General features: G+C 52.9%; 2 protein-coding genes across 3 annotated transcripts; one reads left to right on the top strand and one right to left on the bottom strand.

The window, feature by feature from the left end:
* Positions 1 to 3,235: 3,235 nt before the first annotated feature.
* LOC123364452 (cathelicidin-3-like) lies at positions 3,236 to 8,674 on the top strand. The gene is made up of 4 exons (XM_045006608.1): positions 3,236 to 3,592; positions 5,398 to 5,508; positions 7,456 to 7,539; positions 8,460 to 8,674. The coding sequence occupies exons 1-4, from the start codon at positions 3,419 to 3,421 to the stop codon at positions 8,547 to 8,549; spliced, it is 459 nt and encodes a 152-aa protein (XP_044862543.1). The 5' UTR covers positions 3,236 to 3,418; the 3' UTR covers positions 8,550 to 8,674.
* A 5,028-nt stretch (positions 8,675 to 13,702) lies between these two features.
* Positions 13,703 to 25,311, bottom strand: LOC123363632 (cathelicidin-2-like). 2 transcript variants are annotated; one of them, XM_045004816.1, is made up of 4 exons: positions 25,047 to 25,311; positions 20,861 to 20,971; positions 16,573 to 16,656; positions 13,703 to 15,739 (listed from the first exon to the last, which is right to left on the bottom strand). In XM_045004816.1, exons 1-4 carry the CDS (start codon positions 25,233 to 25,235, stop codon positions 15,626 to 15,628), a joined length of 498 nt encoding a protein of 165 aa, XP_044860751.1. In that variant the 5' UTR covers positions 25,236 to 25,311; the 3' UTR covers positions 13,703 to 15,625. The 2 variants fall into 2 exon arrangements, with proteins under 2 accessions (XP_044860751.1, XP_044860750.1); XM_045004815.1 differs by having other exon boundaries at positions 13,703 to 15,742; positions 25,047 to 25,284.
* Between the last annotated feature and the right edge of the window lie 1,081 nt (positions 25,312 to 26,392).

The raw sequence follows: 26,392 nt of genomic DNA, 5'->3' as shown, positions 1-26,392 counted from the left end.
TTGCTTGGCAAAGGCTAACACAATGCTTACAAAATGAAGGTTCTTCCCAGAGTTGGGTTCAAATCCCCATCCTCCCCCTTCTAGTTCCAGATTGTCTTTTTTGCCTCTTGAGGAACCAATATCTCTCAGCTCCTTTACGAAAGAAAGAAAGAAAACCCACCAAAAATAGCTCAAATTTGGCTGAATCCTATGGACAAAAGAGGGATTTATTTGCTCTTCTGCATGTAAAAAATACTGCCTTACTGCAAAGGAAAAGACATGCCGTGCCATTGTGCAGCAGTGGCATGGAATTTCCTTTCATTGCTAAGATGAGAGCCGTGACAGATGTCACAACCCCACACAATGGCTGTGGGAACCACAGTGTCTTAAATGTCTGTATCACTGTAGGCCGGGGATTGTATGCAACTCCAGGAGGGAGGGTTACCAACTCCTCCAGGAACCAAAAAACAGTGGGAGGATGATAAAAGTGAATTACGTAGGTTGTAAACACCCCCTGAGGCGTCCATATACTGGTTCAGACTGGGTTTTCCAGAGGCCAACACCAAAGAATGGGCGTGCGGGATAAAGTGGCTGTTTAAACAGACTCAGAACTTCCTTTCTGATCCAGCAAACGACCAGGACTTTCTGGTCAAGGAGGCCCCAACCTTTGCAGAAGAGTTGGAAAGACTTTGGCCCATTAGGGCTCCATAAAACTGATAGGCAAGTCCTTGTAGGGTAAGTGTGTGTTTACATCTGTTTATTGTTTATTAGCTGTTATCTCTGTAATACTTTTGCCTCGCAAATAAATATGCTTGCTTAGAAGAGCTGTAACTGCTTGTAGCTTGGCCAGTACTGAACTTGTAACTGCTGGCAACACACTGTTCATAGCCCTTGGAGTCAGCAGAGCACAGGGCTGGCTGGTAGGCAGACTGGCTTGCTGGGGATACCACAGTATAAGGCAGGGAGTTGTGCAGACTTAAAATCCCAGCTCAGAAGGGAGCAGGACAGGGGTCCCTGCCCAGAGACAGGTGAAAGCTGGAGACCTGAGACCCAACTGGGAATTCTTAGAGTAGACTATGGAGTTGGGGGGGGGGAGATACAGGTGTAGTTACCCTGAAACTGTGACACGAGTGTATAACCTTCTCTATTCTGCGTCTTACTCCGAACCTGGTGTGGAAGAAACGAACTCCACTCTCAGGTTGGAAGCAACAAAATCAGAGACGGCTTCAAGGGAAGAACACAGCTGACAGAGAGCATCTCTGCCTCAGTTTCTCCAAACTACAAGCAATATCACACAAGCATTTATACATTTTGGTGGCCTGCATTTTGTTTATGTTATGTCCTGCCCATTCCTGTATTTTCTCACTTCTGTTCTCAAAACGTCGCTCTCTCAAGGCTGGGTCACTCTACTCTGCTGTCTTCCCACCTGCTTCTGACACGAGCCCTGCTTCTACAGGTCCCACGATATTAGGCTAAGACTTAGCATGACAGTTGCTCTGTTTCTTACAACTGAGAGGCCTATATTTAAATCCTTTAACCCTGTTTCCACACTGGCGATTTCCCATCTACTGACTGTAACTATAACCCAAGGCTGCTGGAAAATTGCTAGAAGGCTTCCAGTAAAACTATGAATCGGATAATCCATCTCCTCTCTGCTCAGTACTGGGCAACCCAAGCTTCCTGGCTACACACAACCCCAAAGCCCTTGAAAACTGGCCAGAACGGGGCCTCACTGCAAGTTTTCCATTGGTGCTGTTGAAGTGCTGCGATAGAAACACCAGGCATCCAAAATTCCCTCTTACCATCTTCAGCTAGATCACTGCACTCACACTCTTAACCTGGGCCCAGGCTGCCCCTCCTGAGTGAAAAGCCATGGGGCAGGGAACCGTGTCTGAGGAAATCTCCATGACAATTCCCCTGGGAAAACCGGTGGGGCCTGCCCCCAAACCTGGGGAATGTATAGGAACCCCTGGAGCCCCACCCTGGTGTTGGCCACTGGCGGGGTGACCAACACCATTAGCGCTATCCCTGCTCTCTCCTCCCAGTCAACTTGGATTCCACCCCCTCCCCAAGAGACGATCCAGGCCTGTACAGAGAACCCCCCCACAGAGCCAGGGGGATGCAGGGCAGAGGACAGTGCCGCCGGTATTTAAATTAAATGGCAACTAGGCATCCAATTTCTTTGCTGGTCTCTAGTTAGCAGGGGCGGCTCTAGGTATTTTGCTGCCCCAAGCACGGCAGGCAGGCTGCCTTCAGCGGCTTGCCTGTGGGAGGTCCCCGGTCCTGCGGATTTGGTGGTATGCCTGCGGGAGGTCCCCGGTCCCGCGGATTCGGCGGCACGCCTGCGGGAGGTCCCCGGTCCTGCGGATTTGGTGGCACGCCTGCGGGAGGTCCCCGGTCCTGCGGATTTGGTGGCATGCCTGCGGGAGGTCCCCGGTCCCGCGGATTCGGCGGCACGCCTGCGGGAGGTCCCCGGTCCTGCGGATTTGGTGGCACGCCTGCGGGAGGTCCCCGGTCCCGCGGATTCGGCGGCACGCCTGCGGGAGGTCCCCGGTCCCGCGGATTCGGCGGCACGCCTGCGGGAGGTCCGCCGAAGCTTCGGGACCAGCGGACCCTCCACAGGCATGCTGCCGAAGGCACCCTGCCTGCCGCCCTCACGGCGACCGACAGAGCGCCGCCCGCGGCTTGCCGCCCCAGGCACACGCTTGGTGTGCTGGTGCCTGGAGCCGCCCCTGCTAGGCTTGGTCTACACTTAAAAATTAGATTATGTCACGCAGAGCTGTGAACAATTCCTTCCCTGAGTGGTGTAGTTAGGTCAGCCTCACCCCCGGTGCAGACGTGGCTGGGTCAAGGGAAGAATCCTTCCATCAACATAGCTGCCACCTCTCAGCGAGGTGGTTCAACTACATAGACAGAAAACCCCCCTTCCATCAAGGTAGGAAGCGTCCATACTACAGTCTTACAGCGGCACCACTCAGCAGCTGTCGTGTAGACAGGCCCTCAGACAGCTATTCTTATATGCCAGTGAACGTGATTAGAATAGTGACTGTTAGCAAGTACAAGCCGGTCACCTCTGCTCCTCTGTCTTGCCATGTTATTTGTAATGGACGCAGCTCAAGCTGTGAGAGGCTGTCCGTTTTCTGGTTGCCGCTGCGGGGTGGGGGAGTGGGTTTTGTCCCCTCTGTTGGTTTTTTGGCTCCCCTTATCGCACTGAGAGCTACAGGGCGAGGTTTCGAAGCCCCTCTCTTTGCAGGCACTGGCTCACTGGCTGACAACGCGTTCCCGTGGGAGAAGGGGGAAGCCACAGCTTTGAGGAAGAGCTGCGCACAGAATGAATGAGCCAATCATCCCCCTTTGCACAAAGCTGCTGAAGAGGCAGCGTATATAAAGCGCCCAGGCACTGCACTCCCACCTTCCCTTGAAACAAAGAGGACCAAGGATGGCGAGCTGCTGGGCGGTCCTGCTGCTGCTGGTCACCGTGGCCGCCGCCCTCCCCGTGAAGACCCCTCAGCCCTACGAGAAGGCCATTGCCCAGGCCATCGACTTCTACAACCAAGGGCCAACGGTGAAATATGCCTTCCGCCTCCTTACATCCACCCCTCCGCCTGAAGTGGTGAGTACTGAAGGGCTCCCTTCGTTAGCTGCTGTTTGAAACCCAGGCACATACTCAGGGATACACGATTCTCCCTGACCCTGGGCCCCCGTCACCTCTCGCCCGGGTCACTCAGCGCCTGCTCCATAGCCCATGAAATAGACTCCAGTGGGGGTTGGATCAGACCCACTGACCTTTCACTGTTCTAACACTGAGAGGCAGGGTGGGCCGGTGGCTGATGCACAGGATTGGAACTGGGGGCGCCTGGATCCTAAACCTGGCTCTGCCACTGACCTGCAGGGTGACCTTGGGCCTGTCCCATCCTTCAGCTGCCTTGTGTAGTTAGATGATAAACTCCTTGGGGCAGAAATCTCTGTTTGTTTCTCACTATGTGCGCGCACAGGGATTAGCTCAATGGGCCCCCCGCCTTAGAGGAGGCTGTTAGACGCTAACAACAGTGACGATCCTCTCAACTTCGAGACTTCACACTCCCCCAAATGTACAACTCAACAGCAACCTCCTAAGGGCAACCAGTCCCGCTCCACTCAGCAGCCTGTCCTCAGTAAGAATATCCAGCTCTTATCTAGCGCTTTGCATCAGTAGCTCTCAAAGGAGGCCAGTAACATCGTCCCCATTTTACAAATGGGGAAACTGAGGCACAGAGCAGGGACATGACTTGCCCAGTGGGCCAGTGGCACAGCCAGGAATAAACCCCAGCTTATTAGGCATTAACAAAGCTGGGATTGCTTCCTATCCCCAAAACAAAAGACACTGAAATAAAAATGCATTTCAGAAGGGTTAACCATGGCCGGCCGTGGTGGTGGGGGTGCTGGTGGCACAGGATTAGCCTGACACACTGCACTCATGTAGACATTGTACATACAGCATTACTGAAATATTCAAAGCTGGCTGAATGGTGCAGTGCTGTCCTACCAAATCCTTAGAGCTACATCTAAAGTAAATGCAACATTCACCCCACACTAATGAATACCGTTGGATTGCTTCAATATGCATTTACCACAGTGTTTCTCAAACTGGGGTCGCTGCTTGTGTAGGGAAAGCCCCTGGCAGGTCCGGCCAGTTGTGGCTCCCACTGGCTGCAGTTCGCAGGTCAATGGGAGCTGCTGGAAGCGGCGCGGCCTGAGGGACTTACTGGCCACCGCTTCCAGCAGCCCCCATTGGCCTGCAGCAGCAAACCGCGGCCAGTGGGAGCCGTGATCAGCTGGATGTGCGGACGAGGCAGGTAAACAAACCGGCCCAGCCCGCCAGGGGCTTTCCCTACACAAGCAGCGACCCCAGTTTGAGAAACACTGATTTACCACATCACATCTGAGCTAAGGATTAGACACAGACATACAGAATGGGAACAACATGAGTTATATAAATTGGGGTAAAATCATATAAAGGGTACAACCACTACCTGCTGGAAGTTATGGACTCCCTTCCCCTATGGCAGGTTATTCTGTAATTGTCCAGTAGGGGACTTTGATCCCTTCCTCCAAAGTGTCTGGTACTGACCAATGTTGGAGACAGGAGACCAGAGTAGCTGGCTAACTGGTCTGATCCACCATGGAAATTCTCACAAGTGAGCTCACTGCAGAACATTGACACGAGGCGATCCCCTACCTCCATCCGCCACATCATACCTTGCTTCATACCAAGGGTTTCAGTGGGACTGCTCGTTTAAGGGTACCAAGGTCTGGTCCCAAAGGCTCAGGCTGCATTGGTACATGTCATCAGCTGCTAAACAAACGCAGTGGTGGAGCCCAGCGTGAAGCTACTCACCACGAGAAGGTTCTCTCATTCCTTTACTGGTTCTCTCTTAGGCCCAGGGCACCATATCGAATATTCTTCAGCTGAACTTCACCATCATGGAGACCACGTGCCTGGCGTCAGACAAAGCCGCTGTGGAGCAATGCGCCTTCAGAGAGAATGGGGTAAGGAACAGCTCTGGGGGTGGAGACAGTGCCATGTTCTCTTGTTTAGCGCACCTCTGCCGTGATGAGCAACAAGCTCTCCTGAGTCCCTGGGGGCTACAGTGGTCACCTGACAGGCTTTTACTGCCTTTGGCTTTACACTGTGATGTTATGAACTATAATGATCCAATGTGTCGTCACAGAACCTGCTGAGCCAGATTCACTGCTGTAAATGAAGCTGCAGGTTCCTTTTGCTTGTTCCAGCAATGAACTTAGCCCTGTGTCCAGGGGGGCTGGAACAATTTGTATTGTGGGGGTGCTGACAGCCATTGAACCAAACTGTGTAACCCCTGCATATAATGGAAACCATTTTGAACTGGGGGAACAGCAACCCCCCCACCCCAGCACCCCTAGTTCCAGCACCTCTGCCAGTGTCATACTCACAACTAAGAAAGATCTGTGCTCAGCTTCACTCAGGTCTGTCAACCCACCAGCCCTAGCAGGGGGACAAATTACACTGACGATCAGGAAAAAATGTGTGGCACAGTGTTTAGGGCTGTGACCCAAGACAAGAGATGGACGTGCTGGTACTAGGGATTCTGAAAACGGGGCAGAACAGAGGGTTAGGAAAATTCCTGCGGAGAACAAATGACGGGGAAATGGAGCGAGTGACGTACTGGTTCTCTGCCACCTCTGCCCTCTGGGATATGTGTGTGTCTGTTTCAGCTGAAGGGAGGGATGCAGACTCCTAAGTTTCAGCAAACAATTTCACAGCCAGAATTTCAAAAACAGCATCTTGCTTTGGGGCGCTCAGCTTCAGGCACGTAGACGCCTGAAGTTAGGCACCTGCCATTCATCGTTAGGCTCCTAACTAAGCTTTTGACTTTCAGAGGTGGCGAGCGCCCACTTGAAGCCCCAGTCGAAGTCAATATGAGCTCAGCGCCTCTGGGGAAAAAAGCACAACACCACAGACCCACCGTTCCTAACTTCCCTGAATGTCTCCAACAGCCCCCAGACTGAGTGAATATCAGAACAAAGGGAAGGATCCAGGGAAGATCAAATAGAAACATATTAAAGAAGTCAGTAAGTGGTGCCAGCTGCTGACCAGATTTCACCTCAAACTGCAGCGGCTGCACGGTCTAGTGGACAAGGCAGTGACACAGGGTGACCAGATAGAAAGTGTGAAAAATTGGGATAGGGGTGGGAGGTAATTGGCGCCAATATAAGAAAAAGCCCCAAATTATCAGGGCTGGCCCTATAAAATTGGGACATCTGGTCACCTTACAGTGGCAAGACACAGATTCAGCGATTTAGCACTACAGGAGGGGTGAAGTCTGATCCATACCTGCCTGAACACCTGCTTCCAGATGTGAGCGGTCGGGGCGGGTGGGGTCCATCAGGAGAGAAGAGGAGACTGTTTTTTTCTGCTAAACGGATCTGTTTTGAGTTACTGCACCATGTGCTACAAGCCGAAAGAAGCACCCCCTACTTCTTTCTGCTTTTCGCACAAGAAATAGTAAAAGAGATGAGCAGAAACAAGACCCTCCTCTCCCACCATGGAAACCCCCTGCATCTAGGAGCAGGCATCCAGGAACGCGTAGATCTGACCTCAGCCCACCTGCGGAAGTCACCTGAGCTGCTGCAATGCTTCAGGGGACAGCAGTGACGGGGAGGGTTCTCCTGTCGCTGTCGATAATCCACCACCCCAGGTAGGTGGAGGGAAGAATTCTTCCCTCGACCTAGCGCTGTCTGCACGGAGGGCTAGGTGGGCACAGATACATCTCTCAGGGGTGCGGCGTTACCCTGAGAGACGTAGCTACGCCGCTGTAAATTTGCAGTGTAGACCAGCCCTCAGTCTACCTAGATCAAAGTGAGCTGGGCTGTCCCTACGGGAGCTGCAGCCACACCTCCCCAAGTGCCGTTTCGACAGACTGGAAGCTATTGTCCCCTCCTCTCCCTTCCTTGCAGCTGGTCAGAGACTGCTCAGGACACGTCTCCACCCAGGAAACATGCCCTGTCGTCGCGATCACCTGTGACGTCGCCCCTGCGCAGGTGAGCTGCTCAACCCGGTGATTCGGGGGGCGAGGGAGGGGAGAACTTATACCCTGAACAAGAGGGGCTGGGGCAGCATCTCCCCAGGGTGAAAATGCCACTGGGGCATCTCCTTCTGCTTTGGGTGCATTCACCTGCAAACCCACCTCTGCCAAACAGAGAGAGGAGTCAAATCCTCCCCCTACATGGGACCAAGACACCCCAGGGAAGGCGGATGTCCAAGATGGGTCTTTGTCACTGCACGGCCGGGTCTAACAAAATGAGTGTCTGGGTTTCAGCAGAAGATGCCCTTAACCTCACGCTACAGACATTAGGCCCCAGGTTGGCTTCCCGGTCTCTCCCACAAAAGGATCTACCTTGGCTGGGATGGGCCAACCCTCAGTCAAAGTCGTAGGGCCTCATCCAGACATCAAGTGAAGCCCATGACAGTCTTTCCATTGAATTCAGTGAGCTTTGTTTCAGACCCGGAGAGACAGTAGTACGTGATTTGGATCCCCATATGAAAGGGTTTCCTCAGAACATCAACCCTCCAGCTGGGAATCCCAGTTCCTCCCTGGCACAGACCCCATTAGTGTGGTGTCATCCAGCAGCCAAGAGAGCTGTCCTCCTGAAAGCGAGCCCCTTCCCCACGTGCCCAGCAAGACCCCCAGCTGCTATGGCAGACGCTTCTCCCGGGACGCAGAATTCCAGCCATCCTTTCCTGGCCATTCCCAGCTCCTCGTGGTCTAGCTCCGGTCTCAGACGCCGCTCCCCAGAAGCGGCTGCACAAAGCGTGTTAGAATAGGCCTCTCCCCCGGCCCTCCAAACCAGCCCTCAGAGATTTGGCAAGGTGCAGATGATGAAGTTGCACAAACACCAGTAGAAGCCAGGTGGGTCTCCGTGGAGACACTAACACACATCTTCCCCCCCCGCCCATACAGCCCGTTCGCGTCACCAGGTGGTGGCCCCTTGTGCGCTTAGGCGCAAAAATCCTCGGTCACGGCATTTCCTTCTTCCGCAAGCGGGGTTAATCCAGAGATCGAGGAGGGGAACGCAAGCTTGGCAGACCTGCCCGTGCCCCACGCTGGAAGCTCACCAGGAATCAAGGCGCAAGTCGGAACCGCCCCAGGGATTGCACTTTTCCTCACGGCCTAGCTACCCCCTTAGTCCAATTGCATCTGCCAGGGCTTCTCTGTACAATAAATGGCTGTTCGCAGAGCCGTATGGTTGTCCACGTTTCCTGCGCGCCCGCACACGTCCCCTCACCCCTCACCTTCCCACGCTGCCCCCACCTGTGCTTGCGGTCAGTGAAAAGCCCCCGTTAGGCACCAAGATGCCCCTCTCCCCCGGCCCATTGCCAAGGAGGGCTGGAATGGCTTTAGCATCTGGACTTCAAGCCCAGCAGGGAGCTGAGTCACCGCGCGAAGCCCAGCACGTGGGCAGAGCCAACGTAAGAGGCCCGTACCCTGGGCTCACCCAGATTAGTGACATGGACTGTGGGCGCCTCTGGCTTCCATCACTGCAGCTCCAGTGGGGCAACCAGCCAGTCCAGGGCCCACAAAGTTATGGGGGCCCAACCACGGTATGATTTCAAATGCAGGAGTCCCAGGCTGGAGGTCTCTGGGGATTGCACCCCTGACAGGTACGAGTGGATAGGACTCAGGCATCTGGAAGCCTGTATACCCACTGCCTGAAGGTGTAACCAGAGCATAGATAGATAGAACCCAGGCGTCCGGTGATCTGGGGGGAGGAGGGGCTTTCTGTGCTGATGCTGCAGGGGGCTGCTGGCCATGGAGGGCTCCTGGATCTAGCCCACGTGTTCCTGCCACTACCAGCCCCCCAGAAGTTGAGCCACAATGCTCCGCAGTGGAGAGGGGCCCCAGAGGAGAGCAGGATCCGCCAGCCCTGCAGGGCAAAGGGGGTGGCTAGGATGGGTGGGGCAGCTCTGTCTGGAGTGGCTCCAGGCATGAGCAGCCAGCAAGGACACACGGGGGAGGCATGGTGGCATTGCAGCGCTGGGGACACACGGGGGGCACAGCAGGCAGAGACAGGGGACATGGGGGCCCCTAGAGATGAAATACAAGGTAAAAGCATTGGCCCCTTTGTATGGGGTGGGGGGTGGAATAGAGGAGGGGGAACTAGATTGGAGCCAGAGGGGGACAGGGAGGGCAGCGGGAGCAGAACTGGGGGGGCTGGAGCTGCTCAGGCTGGGGAAGGGGACGAGTGGAGCTCAGGGGGTCTGGATCACGGAATTGGAGCAGCTGAAGGGGTCTGAGGGGCGGAGCTGGGGGAGGGCTTGTGGGGGCCTGAACCCAGGCTGGGGGGTGGATCAGGGAAGCGGGGTCAGGGCTGGGAGAGCCTAGGGCTGGACTGATGGAGGCTGGAGAGGGGTTGAGGGAGAGCTGGGGCGGGGATTGGGGCTGTGGGGGAGCGCACCAGGGGCTGGGGGGCTGGAGGATGGTTGTTAGTTACTTGTGCTGCTTTTGCACCCAGAGGCCTCCAGCGACGTCAGGGCCCCAAGGCGCTAGGTGCTGTACAAACCCAGTGTGAGCAACTGGCCCTGCTCAGAAGAACTGACAGGCTGAATGGCTGAGACACACAAGGGTGGGGGAAAGGAGGCATCATTAGCCCCAGTTTACAGAGCGGGAGCTGAGGCCCCAGGCCAGACAGGGAATCTGGGACCTAGACCTCCTGATTCCCAGCTGTTTGCCTTACCCCCAAGACCAGCCTTCCTTTCCTAAAGGCTGGAGGAGCCACGGGTCTGCAAACTGACTCCTAATTGGGGTGGTGGTACAGGGGGAGGCTCCCTCCTTTTGGCATGTTAATACTGGCGTTCCAGAGGCTGCCTTTGAGGGTGGGTCTGTGACTGGCCCTCCATCACTGACCTGTCATTGCCCCAGGCCTCAGACTGGCCCCTCTCTCCCCGCAGGCTCAGCCGCCGTCAGGCCGAATGACTCTCCCCGCCTGCCTGGGGTCATAGGGCTCTGAAGGCAGCAGTCGAAGGTCTGGTTCCCAGCACATGCTGCCCCCTCACATCAGAGCTCAGTGGAGGTGTGCAAAGGGAGTCCCACCAGCTGGGATGAGCGGAGTGAAACGGGGGTGAGGGGGGAACAGCTTGCGCTGGCCCAGCCAAAGGGGATTGGGAGCTGGGGGGGGCAGCTAAGGGGAGCTCCCTGATGAGTTTAATCCCTGTCTGAAGGCCCCTCTGAAAGTGATCCAGGCTCTCGGCCCCCCATTGTGCCTTCTAGGCAGCTCCGCATCAAAGGACGGCCAACCCCTCTTTGGAGAACAGACTGTATAAGTAGGGGCATTGCCAGCAGATCGAGGGACGAGATCATTCCTCTCTATTGGGCATTGGTGAGGCCTCATCTGGAGAACTGTGTCCAGTTTGGGGCCCCACACTACAAGAAGGATGTGGAAAAATTGGAAAGAGTCCAGCGGAGGGCAACAAAAATCATTAGGGGGCTGGAGCACATGACTTATGAGGAGAGGCTGAGGGAACTGGGATTGTTTAGTCTGCAGAAGAGAAGAATGAGGGGGGGGGTTGATAGCTGCTTTTAAATACCTGAAGGGGGGTTCCAAAGAGGATGGATCTAGACTGTTCTCAGTGCTGGCAGATGACAGAACAAGGAGTAATGGTCTCAAGTTGCAGTGAGAGAGGTCTAGGTTGGATATTAGGAAACACTATTTCACTAGTAGGGTGGTGAAGCACTGGAATGGGTTACCTAGGGAGGTGGTGGAATCTCCTTCCTTAGAGGTTTTTAAGGTCAGGCTTGACAAAGCCCTGGCTGGGATGATTTAGTTGGGATTGGTCCTGCTTTGAGCAGGGGGTGGGACTAGATACCTCCTGAGGTCCCTTCCAACCCGGATATTCTATGAACGGGCCACATGGATTGGACACCGGCCTGGGCCATGGACCCAGCACTTGGAAGATGGAAATGCAGAGCCCCCATTGCCTCCAGGGAAAGGAGCAAGAGGCAGGAAGAGAACCCCGGGCCGGCAGGATTGATTTCACAGCATGATAATCTGTAATCCCCATCTCTCATGGACACCACAGAGGATTCACTCCAGCCCGGGGCTTGGCTGCCCCCTTGTGGCCGTGTTTCTTATAACAGATACGGAATGGGATGGGAGTGAGGGGAGACAGGCCCTCGCGAGAGTCTGGAGTCGGCAGCATCCAGAGTACTTGGCTCAGTGCTCCTGGGATGGCCTGAAAAACACCCAGTGATGGCAGTGCTGGCGTAAAGCCTTTTGGATGCAGCACGATGTTGTTCTCCTCTGGGGCCCTGAGAGGCCCCAACCAAGAACAGTGTCCCATGGTGGTAGGTGCTGTACAGACACATAGTAAGAGTCCCTGCCCAGAAGAGCTTACAGTCTACAGAAGACAAAGGGCTGGAGGGGAAACAGAGGCAGAGAGAAGATCAGTAGCTGAGCCGGTAACAGACTCCAGTTTCTCTGGCTACTAGTCCAGCGCTCTATCCCCTGGACCGTGCTGCCTTCCAAGAGCCACCAGCACTGGTCTAGTCTGCCTTTCCTCCATAGCAGGGGGCTTCAGAGCTCATTGGTACTCAGCTGTTCGACATGCTGGAACTAAACGCTGTGCGGACCTCCCAGGTCACCTAGTGCTGCTCCAAGCGAAACTAGCTCACTGACATTTGAGCCGGTCTCCGAGCCAGCATCAGACACTGCCTGTGGGCTCAGCCTCTTTCCTGGCATGGGGGCTTGTCTGAATGATGCCAGCTGTGGTGAGATGCAGTGAGCAGGGCTGATGCAGGTGTCCCAGTGGAGACCTGGGTGGGAGGATCCCAGCAGGGGAGGTACAGATGAGCTGGAAACAGCAGCAACCAGCACTGGGAAGGCAATGCCTCCAGTCAGGCATGCTAAGAATTTGGGCTGGTTTGCTGTTGTGCAATGAATCACTCTCCCAGGAACATTGCTGGGGCAGTGCAAGGCTCCCTGTCAGCCTCTCTGAGGAACACCAGACAGGGTGAACTTACCCAGGATCCCATCCCCTGTTACTGACACAGGAGGATATTGCACTTTCCAGATGAGGACAAGACACAGTCCTGGGGCTTTTGATTTCAATCTAAACACTCATTAATTACTAGTAAGGTCACTCCCAGAGGCCCCATTCAGGATCCAGGTCTCATTGGACTGGGCCTGTTCACACACCAAGTAAAAGACAGGACCGGCCGTGAAGAGACTAGTGCCATAGTCAAAAATGATCCACACATACAAACAGGATAATTATATTCAGCAAATCATAACTTTTTCAATGACATCTCACATGACTTATCTTGCATAAAATGCATTATAATTATGTCATAATCCTATTATCATAATATCGCTGCGAAGAATATGGGTTGCAGTGTCACACCAGCCACCTGAGAAATAATTCTCTGGAGTAACTCAGAGGCCTCCCCCTCTAGTGTCCCGTCTCCGGCCATTGGAGATATTTGCCATTGCCGGCTCTAGGCACCAGCGTTCCAAGCATGTGCTTGGGACGGTACTTTTCAAGGGGCGGCACTCCGGGATGCGTTTCAGTGGCGGCACCCCCCCTTTTTTTTTTTTTTTTTTTTGCTTGAGACTGCAAAAAACCTGGAGCCGGCCCTGATATTTGCTACTATTTTCAGTCGCAGATCAGCTATATGCCACTGGAGGCAATCTCATCGTACCACGTGGTTCGTTATGCTTGTTACAATAAAGGACAGTGGCATTTTAATTTGTAATGTATTTGCCGTTGTCTCTTTACATCGCAGCACCGAGCTGTGGCTTTCCCGTCTGTGCTGGGGAGGGATAGATGACACACCCAGGTGAGGATTTGAACCTAAGGAAGGCACCTGTCCGTATTAGCAAATGAAAAACACTAGACAGGATAGGTCTCCATTCCTCACCCTCACCGAGGTTGCTAGCGGCTAGGAGCTCTCCTGCTAAGCTAAGGGCAATGGAGTTGCTGATTAGACCGGTGCACGCGCTGCAGCAAAGAAAAAGGAGGCCCATCCTCTTTGAAAGGGAAAAGACAAGGTGCGTTGGTGAGCACACACGAGCGTAACCAAAGGTGCGTTGGTGAGCACACACGAGCGTAACCAAAGGTGCGTTGGTGAGCACACACGAGCGTAACCAAAGGGGTGTTGGTGAGGGTGCAAGTCACCAGGCTATTACAGCTCACAGCTGATCACACACACAACGTAGCCGATATCTTTATTACAACACAAAGCTGCCCCCAACACAAACACCGGGAATGCTTTTTGCAATACATTAAATCAGACAAGACACAGATGGGGGCAAATTTTCAACAGCGCCTAAGCCACTTAGGAGCCCAAGTCTCAGTGACTGACACCAAGTCTTAGACTCCTAAGTCTCTTGAAAATGGGACTGGGACGCTTTTGAAAATTTTGCCCTGGATCTTCAATATCGGCAGCGATTACATTCTCTGGGGGGAAACTCGGGGCTGATTATATGCTATGATCAAGGAATGCAATTGATTAAATAAGAATTGGTGCTTATTTCTATAGAGGATTGTGAGATTGCGCAGAAGCAGGCTTAAAAATAGTGTTACATTGAGTGTTTTGCTGACAAAGGAAAGTGTTACAAGGGGAGGGCAGTTCCAAAGTAGAGCACTAGGTGGCACTGTTTGCTATAGCTCCGCATGGACCAGCAGCCCCACTCCAGCAGGTGCGAGGCCAGAGAAGCGGACCTGGGACCGTATGTAGCCAGTAGCATATGCCGGAGTAGCAGCAAGGGTGTGGGGCAGAGGAGGAGGGAGATTGAGCCCTTCAACCTGACTGGAAGCCTTTCCCCCTTGACGGATTAAGCTGTTGGACAGCCAGAGGAGCCCAGTCCAAAGGAGCCTCGGGGCAAAGCAAAGCTGGAAAGGGCTGTCAGAGAAGGCGGCCCGGCCATGGGGAGTTACTGGGGCAGCAGGAGAAACCACAGCAGGTGGTTTCAGTCTTATTGGAATGAAGTTCTGCTCAGCTCCTCACACAAGTATTTCTGGCTCTGCCTATTCCCCTCAGCCTTCCCGTCAGGACAGCTCCATGCAGCACGGCCCTTCCCTGCAGAGCCTCTGGCCCTGCAAGATTGTGCCTTGCGTTTCCCCTCTGCTTATCATCGAGGAGTGGCACCTGAGGAAATCCTTGACTCCCTATTGCCAGCCCCAAGCGATCCAAAACCATAGGTCAAGGGTCCTGACAATCATGAAATGGACTTGGCAAATCACAAGGTTTTAAAGCTACTGTCCTTGCAGTTCTTTTATTAGCCTTTTGATTTCTGAGCCTCAGGGCACCACGATTTCAAGCTTTTTTCTCCCACCCACAAGGGCTAGAAACCTGCTTTTATAGATTTAAAATGAAAAGCCCCGATTCTCACATCATCACATGACTCCAGGAGCTGGGTCTGTAAGAAAAGCACCAGCTGTCATGACACTTGCAATAAGACTGCGAGAGTTGGCCAGTAACCGTGGGAGTAACCATCACCGGGATCCCTACCTTGTGACTGGAGCCTTTGGTAGGACTGGTGCACCTCACATGAAGCTCCATCTCTTCCCAGCAATCTCACGTGTCACCCCTTTAGTCACAGGCTCAGAATTCAATTAAGGCCAAGATTTTCAAAAGTGTCGAGCAATTAAAACAGGCCTGGCTTCCAGAAGGCAGCTGCTCAGCACCTGCAGAAAATCAGGCCCCATTAAAGGATCTCAGATTTGGCACCTGAAAATGAAGGCACCAAAATGCAACTCAAGCAGAGGAGGCCCTGTGAGAACGGCCGTCTCTGGAAGGGAACCTGGCAGGGAGCCGGAGGGGATGGATATAACGTGTGTGAGGTCTGCAAGCGAGGGACAACTCGGCCACACATTTCAGTCCTTGTTGCAGCTTAGCAGAGAATATAAAACTGAAAAGGCTTCCCCCATTTTGCAAGGGCTTTTTCACGCCTGCCTCTCAGCCATCCCAAAGCAAAGCAAGGAAAACCAGTGACAGAGACTAGCCAAGAATAACACGGACCCAAAAGCTCTCAGATTATCTGTCGGCTGAGATGGTGGCGTGGCAGGAAAGCAAACAGGCCGTTTGAAGACGATGGCAGCACGCTAATTCGACGTCAGGCAGACTGTGCTTCAGTCTTCTGGTTTTGTCAGGGCCGCGGTAGAGAAAGACGACGGGAAGTACTCTACAGTCACTTTAGGGACGGTCTGGGCTTTGGGTTTTGGTTTCTTGCTGGGTTTTTTCGCCTGCTGGAATTCGAAGGGATCAGAAGGGTCAATATTTCCTCCCCAAAGTCCAGTTTCTATTTCATAGTCTTCAACCAAACCATCCATCTCCCCAGTTAGCTCATGATTGCCTCCTGCTGGAATGAATGGCAAATAATTTCCCATGCCCTTGCCCAATCCTGAATGGGTCCTGGATTGAAACCAATTCTATCCCTGGCCTCACCTCTGGGGCTGCAGCCACCTCTCTGAAAACTGGACAGGGTCATTCATCTTAACCCTGATTCTACCCCTTCCAGCCATGGTCAGAGTGAAGGACGGAGGAGCCTATGGTGACTCATTCCTGCATTTCCCTCCCTTCTCGCACCAGAGAAAGGAAACCCCAGTTCCAGAGGGACATGTGCTGCCATCAGAGTTCGTGAGCAACTTCCACTGATGCCCACAGGAGCTGCAGATTGAGAGCAGAATATGGGTACCTGTCTTGGGAGCGACTAATATCCAGACACCTGGTGGGCCCACAATGCAGCTACACAACTCTACCTGGGCCCACACTGAAGGCCTTAGACCTAGCAGCACCATGCGTAACCATGGGGACTGCCATGGCCTTCTCCTTCTGGTGGCCCCATATGTTTAAAGAAGAGTTTCCATGTGGGTTTGTCCAAGGATGAGATGACCAATAGCCAGCCAAGGAAAACATGGAATGATTCCCTCATTGACCCGTGTTGGTTCTGTATCAGTTTCCTCTAAGGACAGTCAAGGGACAACACAAACCACCGTAACTTCATTACCATGGGGGCAGATTGTACCTGGCTCCATGACCCCATGGAGCGCGCCTACCTAGAAAGGTAACAGCTCACCTGCTGGGTGCATTTCACAGATGTCAAAGGTGCCTCTTGTACGAAGTCAAGAACTGACACGTCGGCGGAACAATCCCTTGTTATCTGGGGAGAGTGCAAAGGAGAAGTACTTCAATTAGGGTATCTGAGGAGCCCCGTTTCAAAGCTTCATGGAAGTGCAGTTTTGCAATTGTTTTCAACTCAGAGGAAGCCTCCAGTGACAGTAATAATCATGGTGAATACATACTAAATAACACTAATACAGAACACCCTAACTGAGGTCAGGGCCCCATCGTGCCAAGAGCTGGACAGACATATCGCAAAGGACAGTCCCTGCCCCAAAGAGCAGGCCTCACAATCTAAGGGCTGGTCTACACTAAGGGGGAAAATCGATATAAGATACGCAACTTCAGCTACGTGAATAACGTAGCTGAAGTCGAAGTATCTTATATTGATCACTTACCCGTCCTCATGGCGCGGGATCGATGTCCGGGGCTCTCCATGTTGACTCCGCCACCGCTGTTCGCGGTGGTGGAGTTCCGGAATCGATAGGAGCGCGTTCGGGGATCGATATATCGCATCTAGATGAGACGCGATATATCGATCCCTGAAAAATCGATCGCTACCCGCCGATACGGCGGGTAGTGAAGACGTACCGTAAAGAATTATGTCTGAACTAGAAACACTGGCTGTTAAACAGTGAGCTCATCTCTAGAGTTGTGCAAATCACTGATTTGTCAGTTCAGCAGCCGAATCCGTTTTTTTCCTGAGTTGTCCCAAAGCAAATTTTTTAAAAAATTTTTTGGTGAAATAAAAGAATCAGAAAAATTGTGCATCAGGTCAAATGAAGCATTTTGTTTCAGTTTTTAACCCGGTTTAATAAAAATGAAGTAAAATTCAAACCAAAAGGTTGTTTAGGATCATAAATTTAAAAAAGTCAAAATATTTTGTAATTGTTTTTTTCCCCGACTGACTCCATTTGGTGAATTCAACACAAAATCAAAAAGTGTTTCACTCATCCCAAATTTGTGTGAATAAAGTTCCTTTAGAAAAATGTTACCCACCTCTGCTGTCCTCAACCTCGGCTCTAGCAGCGTTCCCTTACCACTCCACTATTCCCCTGAAACAGTTCTAAGCTCTACCTTCCACTATTTCGCCATATTCACCGTGATCAATAGCGACCATGTCTACCTCAGCTGAAGCAGCCATTTCACAGAGCGAACACCTTGGAATTCAGCCCCTGTTCAGAAGCTGATTTTCCAAGGTTGTTGTGCAGTTGGTTTTATTATCTAAGGAATGTAAATTATCTGACCACAAATGGGACAATGCTGGTTTTTTGTTTATTAAAATGGGAACTATGGTTTTGGAGTCCTGTTCTCCCTAGGGTGACCAGATGTCCCAATTTTATAGGGACACTCCTGATACTTGAGTCTTTTTCTTATATAGTCGCCAATTACCCACACCCACACCCCCGTCCCGATTTTTCACACTTGCTATCTGGTCACCCTAGTTCTACCTCACACTGCTGGAGATGGCGCTTTCTTGCCTGAATTGTTAATTTCTTTGCAACAACATTTAAGATGGTTCAAATCATTTTACTCCTTGCAGTGACTGGCGATTTGAATGCCTTGTCGCTTGGGACAATAGATCCTTTGCAAAGCAACGTCTTCTTGAGGCCACTAGAGAGGCTGGAACATCTGGCTTAAACACGTCACTTGTTTTAAATTCTGTGGCAGGTGTAATTCTCTGGCAATGCCACACAATCCCTGGTGGCTGTTGTTCTGAGTCAGGTTGGAGTACAGCAGGGCTAGTCAATTCTTTTTTGTCACGGTCCAAATTCCTTGGTCAAGGTACGGTCAAAGTCCAGACTCCAGAGAAGAAAACAACAATAATGATTTTGGAGTCTGTTCAAAAGCATCTGGTGGTTGGGATTTGGCCTATTAACTACCCCAGGATATACAGGATCCTAAACAGTCCACAGCTCAAAGATAAAGGGCAGGCGGCTTTGACAGTGAATACACTCCCAGCTCAGCACCACTGTCCATTGAGGATACAAACTACACATGCCCAAAAGAAAGGTTCTGCAGCACCAGTGGATTCAGCCGTGTTCCCTAGAGATGACCACAAAAAGGGGGAAAAAAAAGAAAAAACCACACCACCTACCCCTGGCAACCTACCCTGGCAACCTTGCAGACACAAGCCAATGGTTGAAGAGGGCTGGACACCAATTTCCTCCTTCCTTCGTTGGCGCTATGTGCAGAGGGTCAAGAGAACTGGCTTCTCTTCTGCCACGGCTGGGCTGGGTGACCATGAGCCAGTCACGACCTCTCTCTGTCTGTTTGCCCTGCTATCTTTTCTCTGTCTTAGCTTCTTACATTGCAAGCTCTTGGGGGCAGAGACTTACTTTATGTACAGCACCTAGCACACTGGGGCCCTGATCTCGGTTGGGGCCTCTAGACTGCACCATAGTACAAAGAAACTCACCAGCCCTACATTCACTTGCTTACTAAAATAACAGCAGGACTAGGAAGTCTGGGGAGAAGACCCTCTTGTGCGTGCAAATAAGAACACGGGCCCGGGAGGGCGAATCATCGAAGATTAGGGTTGGAAGAGACCTCAGGAGATCATCTAGTCCAACCCCCTGCTCAAAGCAGGACCAACCAGGGCTTTGTCAAGCCAAGCCTTAAAAACCTCTAAGGAAGGAGATTCCATCACCTCCCTAGATAACCCATTCCAGTGCTTCACCACCTTCCTAGTGATGTGTTCCCATGCCACATCAATCCGCTTGGGCCAAAGCCCTGGACCCACCATCGTGTGGCAGTACCAGCCCCACACACTTCCCCTCTGAGGTTGTTTTAACAAGACATGAAGATGGCACCTGGCCATGCAGAACGCTTTACAGGGCTGTTTTACATACAACAGCTGCAGTCACTGGCATGCAAACACCTCCCCGGCCTCCTAAAATGGGGAGGTGCATCAGGATGTGGCATGATGGACGTGGTGAGGCACGAACATCTCGCCGTGACCGGAACCACGTGAAGCATGGGCAGGTTTGGTTTGCAGGGGGCCGTGCCCAGATTTTCCCTCTGAACTTCTGATTTGATCAAATGCAGCTGAACCTGCCGAAGTTCCCATCCAACAAAACCCACTGCTTGTCCCCGATTCCCCTGTCATGTGACCCAGGCGCGCTGGACAGCGTGCAGACAACTGGGAACAGATCTGTGCCCAGGGAAACCTGAAACTCGATGATCTGCCCCGATTTCATCTGTAGGAGTTTAGCAAAGCTCTAGGCGTGATGTAATGCCAGGTCAGCAGGAGTGGCAGATTGATGTGAAACTCCATGGCTGAGGCTGCACTTAACCCTCCTTTCACCTTCAGAGCCTTCTGAGTTATAGCAACAGCCACAATGATACCGTGTGTGTAAACGTCTAGCTCAGATGAGCAAGGGCGCCCCAACTAGAACAGGGAAAACTGGAACACAATGAATGGTACAGAGGGGCGATCGGGATCTTTTCTCTCCTAGCCCCATGACAGAAAAGCAAGGGCACATTCAATGACACTTAAAAGGCAGCACAAGGAAATGCATTGTTTTACCCTCACACAAGAGCCTGTGGAACTCACTGCCACAAGACAACCCTGAGGCCAAGAGCTTAGCAGGATTCAAAAAAGGGATCAGACATTTATATGGGTAATGAGGATATCCAGAGAGACAGTATTAAAAACAAACATGAGTTTTGGAAGGGATATGAACCCTCATGCGTCAGGGCTCAAGCCAATTTCTGCTGGGGGTCAGGAGGACACTTCCACTGGGGGGCTTTGTGCACCTTTCTCTGAATCAGCTGGCACCTGCCACTGCTGGAGGCAGGAGACAGGACTAGACAGACCAGGGGTCTGAGCCAGGCTGGCAGCTACTATGTCCCAGTGGTGCAAAGCTCCTAGCGAGAAAGGGGAGTTTCAACAGACATGCCAAACCTGGCAGAAAAACGCACAAATTGGGCTTGGTTTTGGCTTAATTGGCTTGGGAGTTGCTGGTTGGCTAGTTTTTGGCTTGTAGCTTTTTTTGTTTTTCCCCCGGCTCCCGGGAAGCAGGGGCAAGGGGCAAGCGGGGGGGGGGGGGGGGATAGTCAGGGGTGCACAGCGGGCCCACCACAGTCCCAGACTGCACGCCGGGGGGATCTAGTCGCATGGAGTGTTGGGGTTGCCAGGGATTGGCTTGTTTTGAAATGGGATTAGCTTGAGTTTTGGCGTATTGTGAAAGTCGGGGGGCTTATTTACCGCGTGAAAGTTGGCAGCTGTGTTTCACACCTACCCCGTTTGGCCGATATCTGCAGTCCTCGAGGCGGTAGCTAGCCGCGTTTTTCCGGCAGTTCGTCTCCTTGATGGTGAAGTTGATGCTGAAGTGCGTGCCCCAGTCAAATTGCTACAGGCACAAGGACAAATCTTTTAATGGCGTCACAAAGCGATGCCTCGTGCACGAGCCAGGGCTCCCCAGGCATCCGCTACACCTGCTCGTGTCAAGGAAGCCGCTTGCTTTTCGAGGAGCATGGCAACCCCACAGGGGGCTTTAAGGAGACCAGTAGCTACTTGTGCACACATCCTGTTTGCAATCAGGCATCTATTAGGCACTGATCCCTGGGCGCGTGTCTAATGGTGCACGCTCGTGCTCTTACGCCAAGGTGGTAGCATAGAGACTCCCCTTGTTCACCAGCCATCCCTGCTTTCCCATCTGTTGCCCTGCCTGACTCCTGTCACAGTGGGTCAGAAGCAAGGGCACACGCTCCCCCCCCCAAATAATCATCAAGGGCACAGAACTCTCCAGCCATGGGCGGGGGCAGGGGGAGAGCGAGCGCCTTCGAGCCCAGGTCTTGGTGGGGGAACAGAACGTGCCTGCCCAAAACGAGTCTCTCACAAACTCCTCGGCATGCCCCTGCTCGCTGCCCTTCCTCCCCCGGCACCTCTTGGTGTTCTGTGGTATGTGCTGGGACCTGGCTCAGGCCAGGCCACCACAGAGCGACACAGACTGGTGGAAGACGCTAGGGAGCAGCAGCAAGACATCCACCGACGGTGAAATTCACCCGGGAGCTGAGGGCCCGCACCGGCATCTGTGCCACTTGGGTCCTGCCCGAACCTATTTTGAGGATTTAAATCAGGGGGCCCGAGGGCCACATCTGGGTCTGGAAATCGTATGGCGGGTCATGAATGCTCATGGAATTGGGGTTGGGGTGCGGGAGGGGGTGAGGGCTCTGGAGTGGGGCCAGAAATGAAGAGTTCAGGGTGCGGGAGGGGGCTCCAGACTGGGGCAGGATGTTGGGGGGGGTGCAGGCTCCGGCTTGGGGTGCAGGCTCTGGGGTGGGGCAGGGATGAAGGGCTTGGGGTGCAGGAGGATGCTCCAGGCTGGGACTAAGGGGTTCAGAGGGCAGGAGAGGGACAGGGGGTTGGGGCACGGGGGGAAGCTTAGGGTGCATGCTCCAGGTGGTGCTTACTTCAAGCAGCTCCCAGAAGCATGTACCCTCTCCAACTCCTATGCAGAGGCGCGGCCAGGTGGCAGGCACTGCCCCTCATCTCCCATTGGCTGCGGTTCCTGGCCAATGGGAGCTGTGGGGACAGCACTTGGGGCGGGGGCAGTGTGTGGAGCTCCCTGGCTACCCCTATGCATAGGAGCCGGCGAAGGGGATGCTGCTGCTGTTTCCAGGAGCCGCATGGAGCTCGAGGGCCAGATTAAAACATCTGAGGGGCCGGATGCGGCCTGTAGTTTGCCCATCCCTGATTTAAATGGTGCATAGGTCTCTACCCAGGGGTGAACTTCAGCCAGCAGCAGGAGGGGCACTTACAGGCAGCTGGCACATTGGGGCAGGGGGATTGTTGTGGGGATGGAGAGATGGGGAAAGAAACAGATGGCACCTGGCTCATTCTGATTCACATAGGGCCCTGCCAAAACTGGGAGTGGCTCTAGCTGGGAGTGTAACTGCTCCCATCTTCCAGCGGCTGGGGGTCGATTTACTTGAGTTTCCTCCGATAAAATAACCCTTGGTCAAACAGCAACATTCAAGAGAGGGTGTAACAGAGATTTCACCGCTGAAGGAGGCTGTCCCCCTGCCCACACATTATCATTTCCCCTCTCAGTCCCGGCTCTGCTGGCCCCTCTCCCAGGCCGGTTCTGCAGCAGCCCGCGGGTAGGCGCGACCAGCAAAAAGGGACGCTGGCAGAGGCTGACCGGGCCCAAAAGGAAATGGGTGCAAAACCTAAGCAAACGTTTGGCACTTCCAAGCAGCTCTGTTTACACTGGCAGCATTGGCTGGTAGGCAGAGCAAGGGCCTGGAACTCAGGACTCCCGGATCCCGCCCCAGCCCCTTCACTCGTGCTGTGACTGAGGCTGTTTCACGCCAGGGCCTTGGGTTATGCATTTGTAAAATAGGGATGGTACGTACAGGAGTCAGACACACAGTAAAATTCTGTGCTGAAGAGCGTCTGTGTGACAACGACAGCTCCCGCCCCCCTTCAGAGTCACGGCTGCTGTGACGGAAATACCTCTTCCTTACTCCTGACACAGCCAATGGGGGAGGGAGCGGCCGTCTGCTCCTCCTCAGAGGGGTCTCGGGATGCGTAAGGTCCACTCGGCCACATCTGGGCCAGCCTTTTGGACCCCCTGGGGCTTGAGCGGGTGGCACAGAGGGCCAAAGGGTGGCTTACGGGATCTGTGTTACAGGTCACACGGAAGAAGGAAAGCCCCCAGCTTGACTCTCAGAACTCTCGTTTGTAAAGAGAGCACTTCAAGCAGTAGGGGGTGTTCTGAATTGAAGCGATAAGGCGAGGCAGCAGCAATCTAGAGGGCAAATTATGTTTCATCTCAATTAGTTGGGATCAAGTAGAAATCAGTTAAGTGGGGAAGAATCACAAGGAAACCAGAAGGAGTTATTTTAGCAGGAACCACGACACAGGCTTCCACAGTGAATTACTGTTATCTGCTGGAGATGAGCTATTATCTTAATTAAACTCACATTGTAGCTAACCTCCATTTGTGAAATAAACAGAAGTCTGAATTGGAAAAAAACAGTGCTCTGGAACATAAACCCCCACCGTTCTCTGTCCCCTTTGTCAGTTTCCATCCTCTGTAAACCCTGAGTTTGGAGGAAAAGTGCTGCAGTGGTTTAGTCAGATCTTGAGCAATCCTCTTGTGCAATCTTTCTCTGCAGCTGCTGGAATGTGTTGGCTATTTTCCCTCCTGTCCCTTCTGGCTTACGGGCCCTGAGCTCTCTGACACTTTCTCTATTCCTGTCACTTCATCGTGTTTGCCTTACTGTGCTCTCTGGCTGTTTTGAATTGGTCATTTTCTTCCTTTTGCTACAGCTCCCTTCCCCACCAGTGGCTCCCACATACCGTGTCCCTTCTTTTCTGGTGCCTTGCCTGCTGCTGGCCTCTCCCCCACCCAGATCTGGGCAGCCTCCCTCCAGACTCCACCAGCTGTTTAGCCTGCTCACAACAGTGCTTTGTGTTTGGGGGGGGGAGGGGGGAGGTCTCTGCCTGCTGGTTTTGATCCCCACCCTGCTTCGATGCACCAAAAAAGCCATTCCAAGAATCAAGTGCACCTAGGGTGACCAGATGTCCCGATTTTATAGGGACAGTCCCACTATTTGGGGCTTTTTTTTAATATATAGGCTCCTATTACCCCCCACTCCCTGTCCTGATTTTTCATGCTTGCTATCTGGTCACCCTAAGTGCACCCCACTTCAGTGGCTCCAGAATCTCTGGAGTTCTCTAGGTCCCCATTAAAAACAAACAAACAAAAAATCCTTTCTGAACACCAGGAGGCTGCTCAGAAGCAGCCAACTTGCGCGGTTCCCAGGGCTCATTCGACCCACCGGCCTCCAGCCCCCTTCGGGATTTGCAGCCCCCTTGATCTGGAGTTCAGGAGAGAGCGAATGCAGAGCCCTGAGAAGCCTCTGCCCAGCAGGGCCACACTGAAGTGGTTTGCCCAGCACTTTGCTAGAGAAGGAGGGCAGCCTAGTTCCCTAGGAGAAGAGGAGTCACTAAGTCTCCACGGGAAAGTTGCACCAGTTTAAAGGGAATTTTGAAACCAATTCGGTGAACGCGGTGCAAACCCACATGGAGACATTGCCATTTCAAGGTGGCTTATTTCCATTTAGATTAAATCCCTTTCCGGTCTACTTAAAGCTACACTGAAATAAGTGCCCCCCCTCCGGGCTGAAATTCACACCTTCCGCTAAACCAGTTCAGCTCCCATGTAGACAAGCTTTGGGGAGAATTCAGCAGGAAATCTGCCTTTATATAGGATTTGATTTATAGGCTTGCCTATATCGCACTCCTCATTGTACCTTCAGCACTTACATTCCTGCCTCAGTTCAGTTCCTGGAGTTCTTCCTGCTATTATACATACACTTTAAAGCGCCCCCTCCCGGCCCCCATCTCTTCCCCCCCCCCCACTATGGGCTAATGTCTATGGGGAAAAGGAGAATCCAAAACCAACGCCTTCTTACTGTTTTGTGGAAGCTTTTGAGCTTAAACAGCCTGAACACTGCCTGCGTTCCAGTTTCTTGATTATAGGCCTCGACCGCAGAACGAGCCACATCTCGGGGGGACAGCAGCTGAGCCTCCAAAAGGGGACTGGCGGTAACGGACACCCCGAGAGAGGCCAGCAGGGACACCAGGAACAGCAGCACCGCCATGGCCGCTGCCGCTTCACTGCCTCCGGTGGGCGGAATACGCCGACGCAGCACTTCATTCCCAGCGTTAGAGACAACAAGGCTAATGGGTCAGAGTCACTGAACTCGCTGCATCAAACTTGGCAAGACGCAGCCCTTTCAAAAACAAACCTCTCCGAGCTAGGCTTCGGGATGGTGCAACATGTTTCAATGGGATTGATGCTGACTTCTTGGAATCCTAACTCTAAACAGCGATTTCCCAGGATCAGAGCCCAGGAGCACTTAAACGGGGGTATTTATGCAGCTGGAAATAATTCTGGCCTTGGCTAAAGATAAACAAAATGCAGCCAAACCCTTTGAGGTTTGTTGACGTGCAGCAAAGTTTGTGGGGCTCCTTCCCCCCCCCCCCCCCGCGCAAGAGAGAAGGTTCCCAGCTGGCCCAAAGCAGCCTGGCCGGGATGCACTGGAAACTCAGACCTTTGGGTGAAGTCATTTCTGTACTGACAGAGAGAATATCCGTGCTTTATGCAGATTAATATTCGGCTGGAAGGGCTGAGAAGAAGGTAGGAGCTTCATCTCCGTTGGTCCAAGAGTCAGAATCATAAAGCTGCGCTGAGTGATGGCCAAACTCGCCTGGCAATCATGGGAGAGAAAACTTTGTAAGGGGTTTAGAGAAGCATGTGAGATTTTTGAAGGCGTGTCCCCCTGCTGAAGCCACCATGGAACATTCCACCTGGAGCCAAAAGCCCCTTTGCTAGCTAATGAGGTAGTGTGGGTTAGTGTACAGACCATAGGGCTGGGAGCCTGGAGTTCCACCACTCAGTTACATGGGGCTAGGAATAGGCCCCATAATCTCACGGCGCCTATTTTCCTGTCTTTAAAAACCGAGATCATGCTTACCAGTCTCTGTTGTGTGAGTGGGTTAGTTAGTTAATGATCGCACGGGTCATTGGAGATGCAGGTGCTACAAGAACCTGTTGCAAAGCCAATTGGCTTCAGTCGTCTTTGAATCAGGCTGCAGCAGGGCTGAGAGGTGCTAGGTATTACTCTGAGTTCTCCAGCATACACAGCCAGGCAGGGGAAAGCTCCACAGTGCTAGCACATCAGGACAGCTGAGGCCGTCACCAACGCTAGTCATTTTTTTGACGACCTTGCACCAAAAGGTTCAAAGACTAAACAGA

The sequence above is a fragment of the Mauremys mutica genome, chromosome 2 (assembly GCF_020497125.1).
Source record: "Mauremys mutica isolate MM-2020 ecotype Southern chromosome 2, ASM2049712v1, whole genome shotgun sequence".
Taxonomy (NCBI): Eukaryota; Metazoa; Chordata; order Testudines; family Geoemydidae; genus Mauremys; species Mauremys mutica.
The sequence above is the reverse complement of the archived record's forward strand: the minus strand, read 5'-3'. Positions and strand labels throughout refer to the sequence as shown.

Excerpts from the sequence above, each read along its gene's own strand:
- LOC123363632 (XM_045004815.1), bottom strand. The coding sequence starts at position 25,235 with ATGGCGGTGCTGCTGTTCCTGGTGTCCCTGCTGGCCTCTCTCGGGGTG. Across the intron at positions 16,657-20,860 it reads GCAGATATCGGCCAAACGGG|ATAACAAGGGATTGTTCCGC; the intron begins GTAGGTGTGAAA and ends CACTCTCCCCAG. Across the intron at positions 15,743-16,572 it reads CTGTGAAATGCACCCAGCAG|CAGGCGAAAAAACCCAGCAA; the intron begins GTGAGCTGTTAC and ends TTCGAATTCCAG.
- LOC123364452 (XM_045006608.1), top strand. The coding sequence starts at position 3,419 with ATGGCGAGCTGCTGGGCGGTCCTGCTGCTGCTGGTCACCGTGGCCGCC. Across the intron at positions 5,509-7,455 it reads GCGCCTTCAGAGAGAATGGG|CTGGTCAGAGACTGCTCAGG; the intron begins GTAAGGAACAGC and ends CCTTCCTTGCAG. Across the intron at positions 7,540-8,459 it reads GTGACGTCGCCCCTGCGCAG|CCCGTTCGCGTCACCAGGTG; the intron begins GTGAGCTGCTCA and ends CCGCCCATACAG.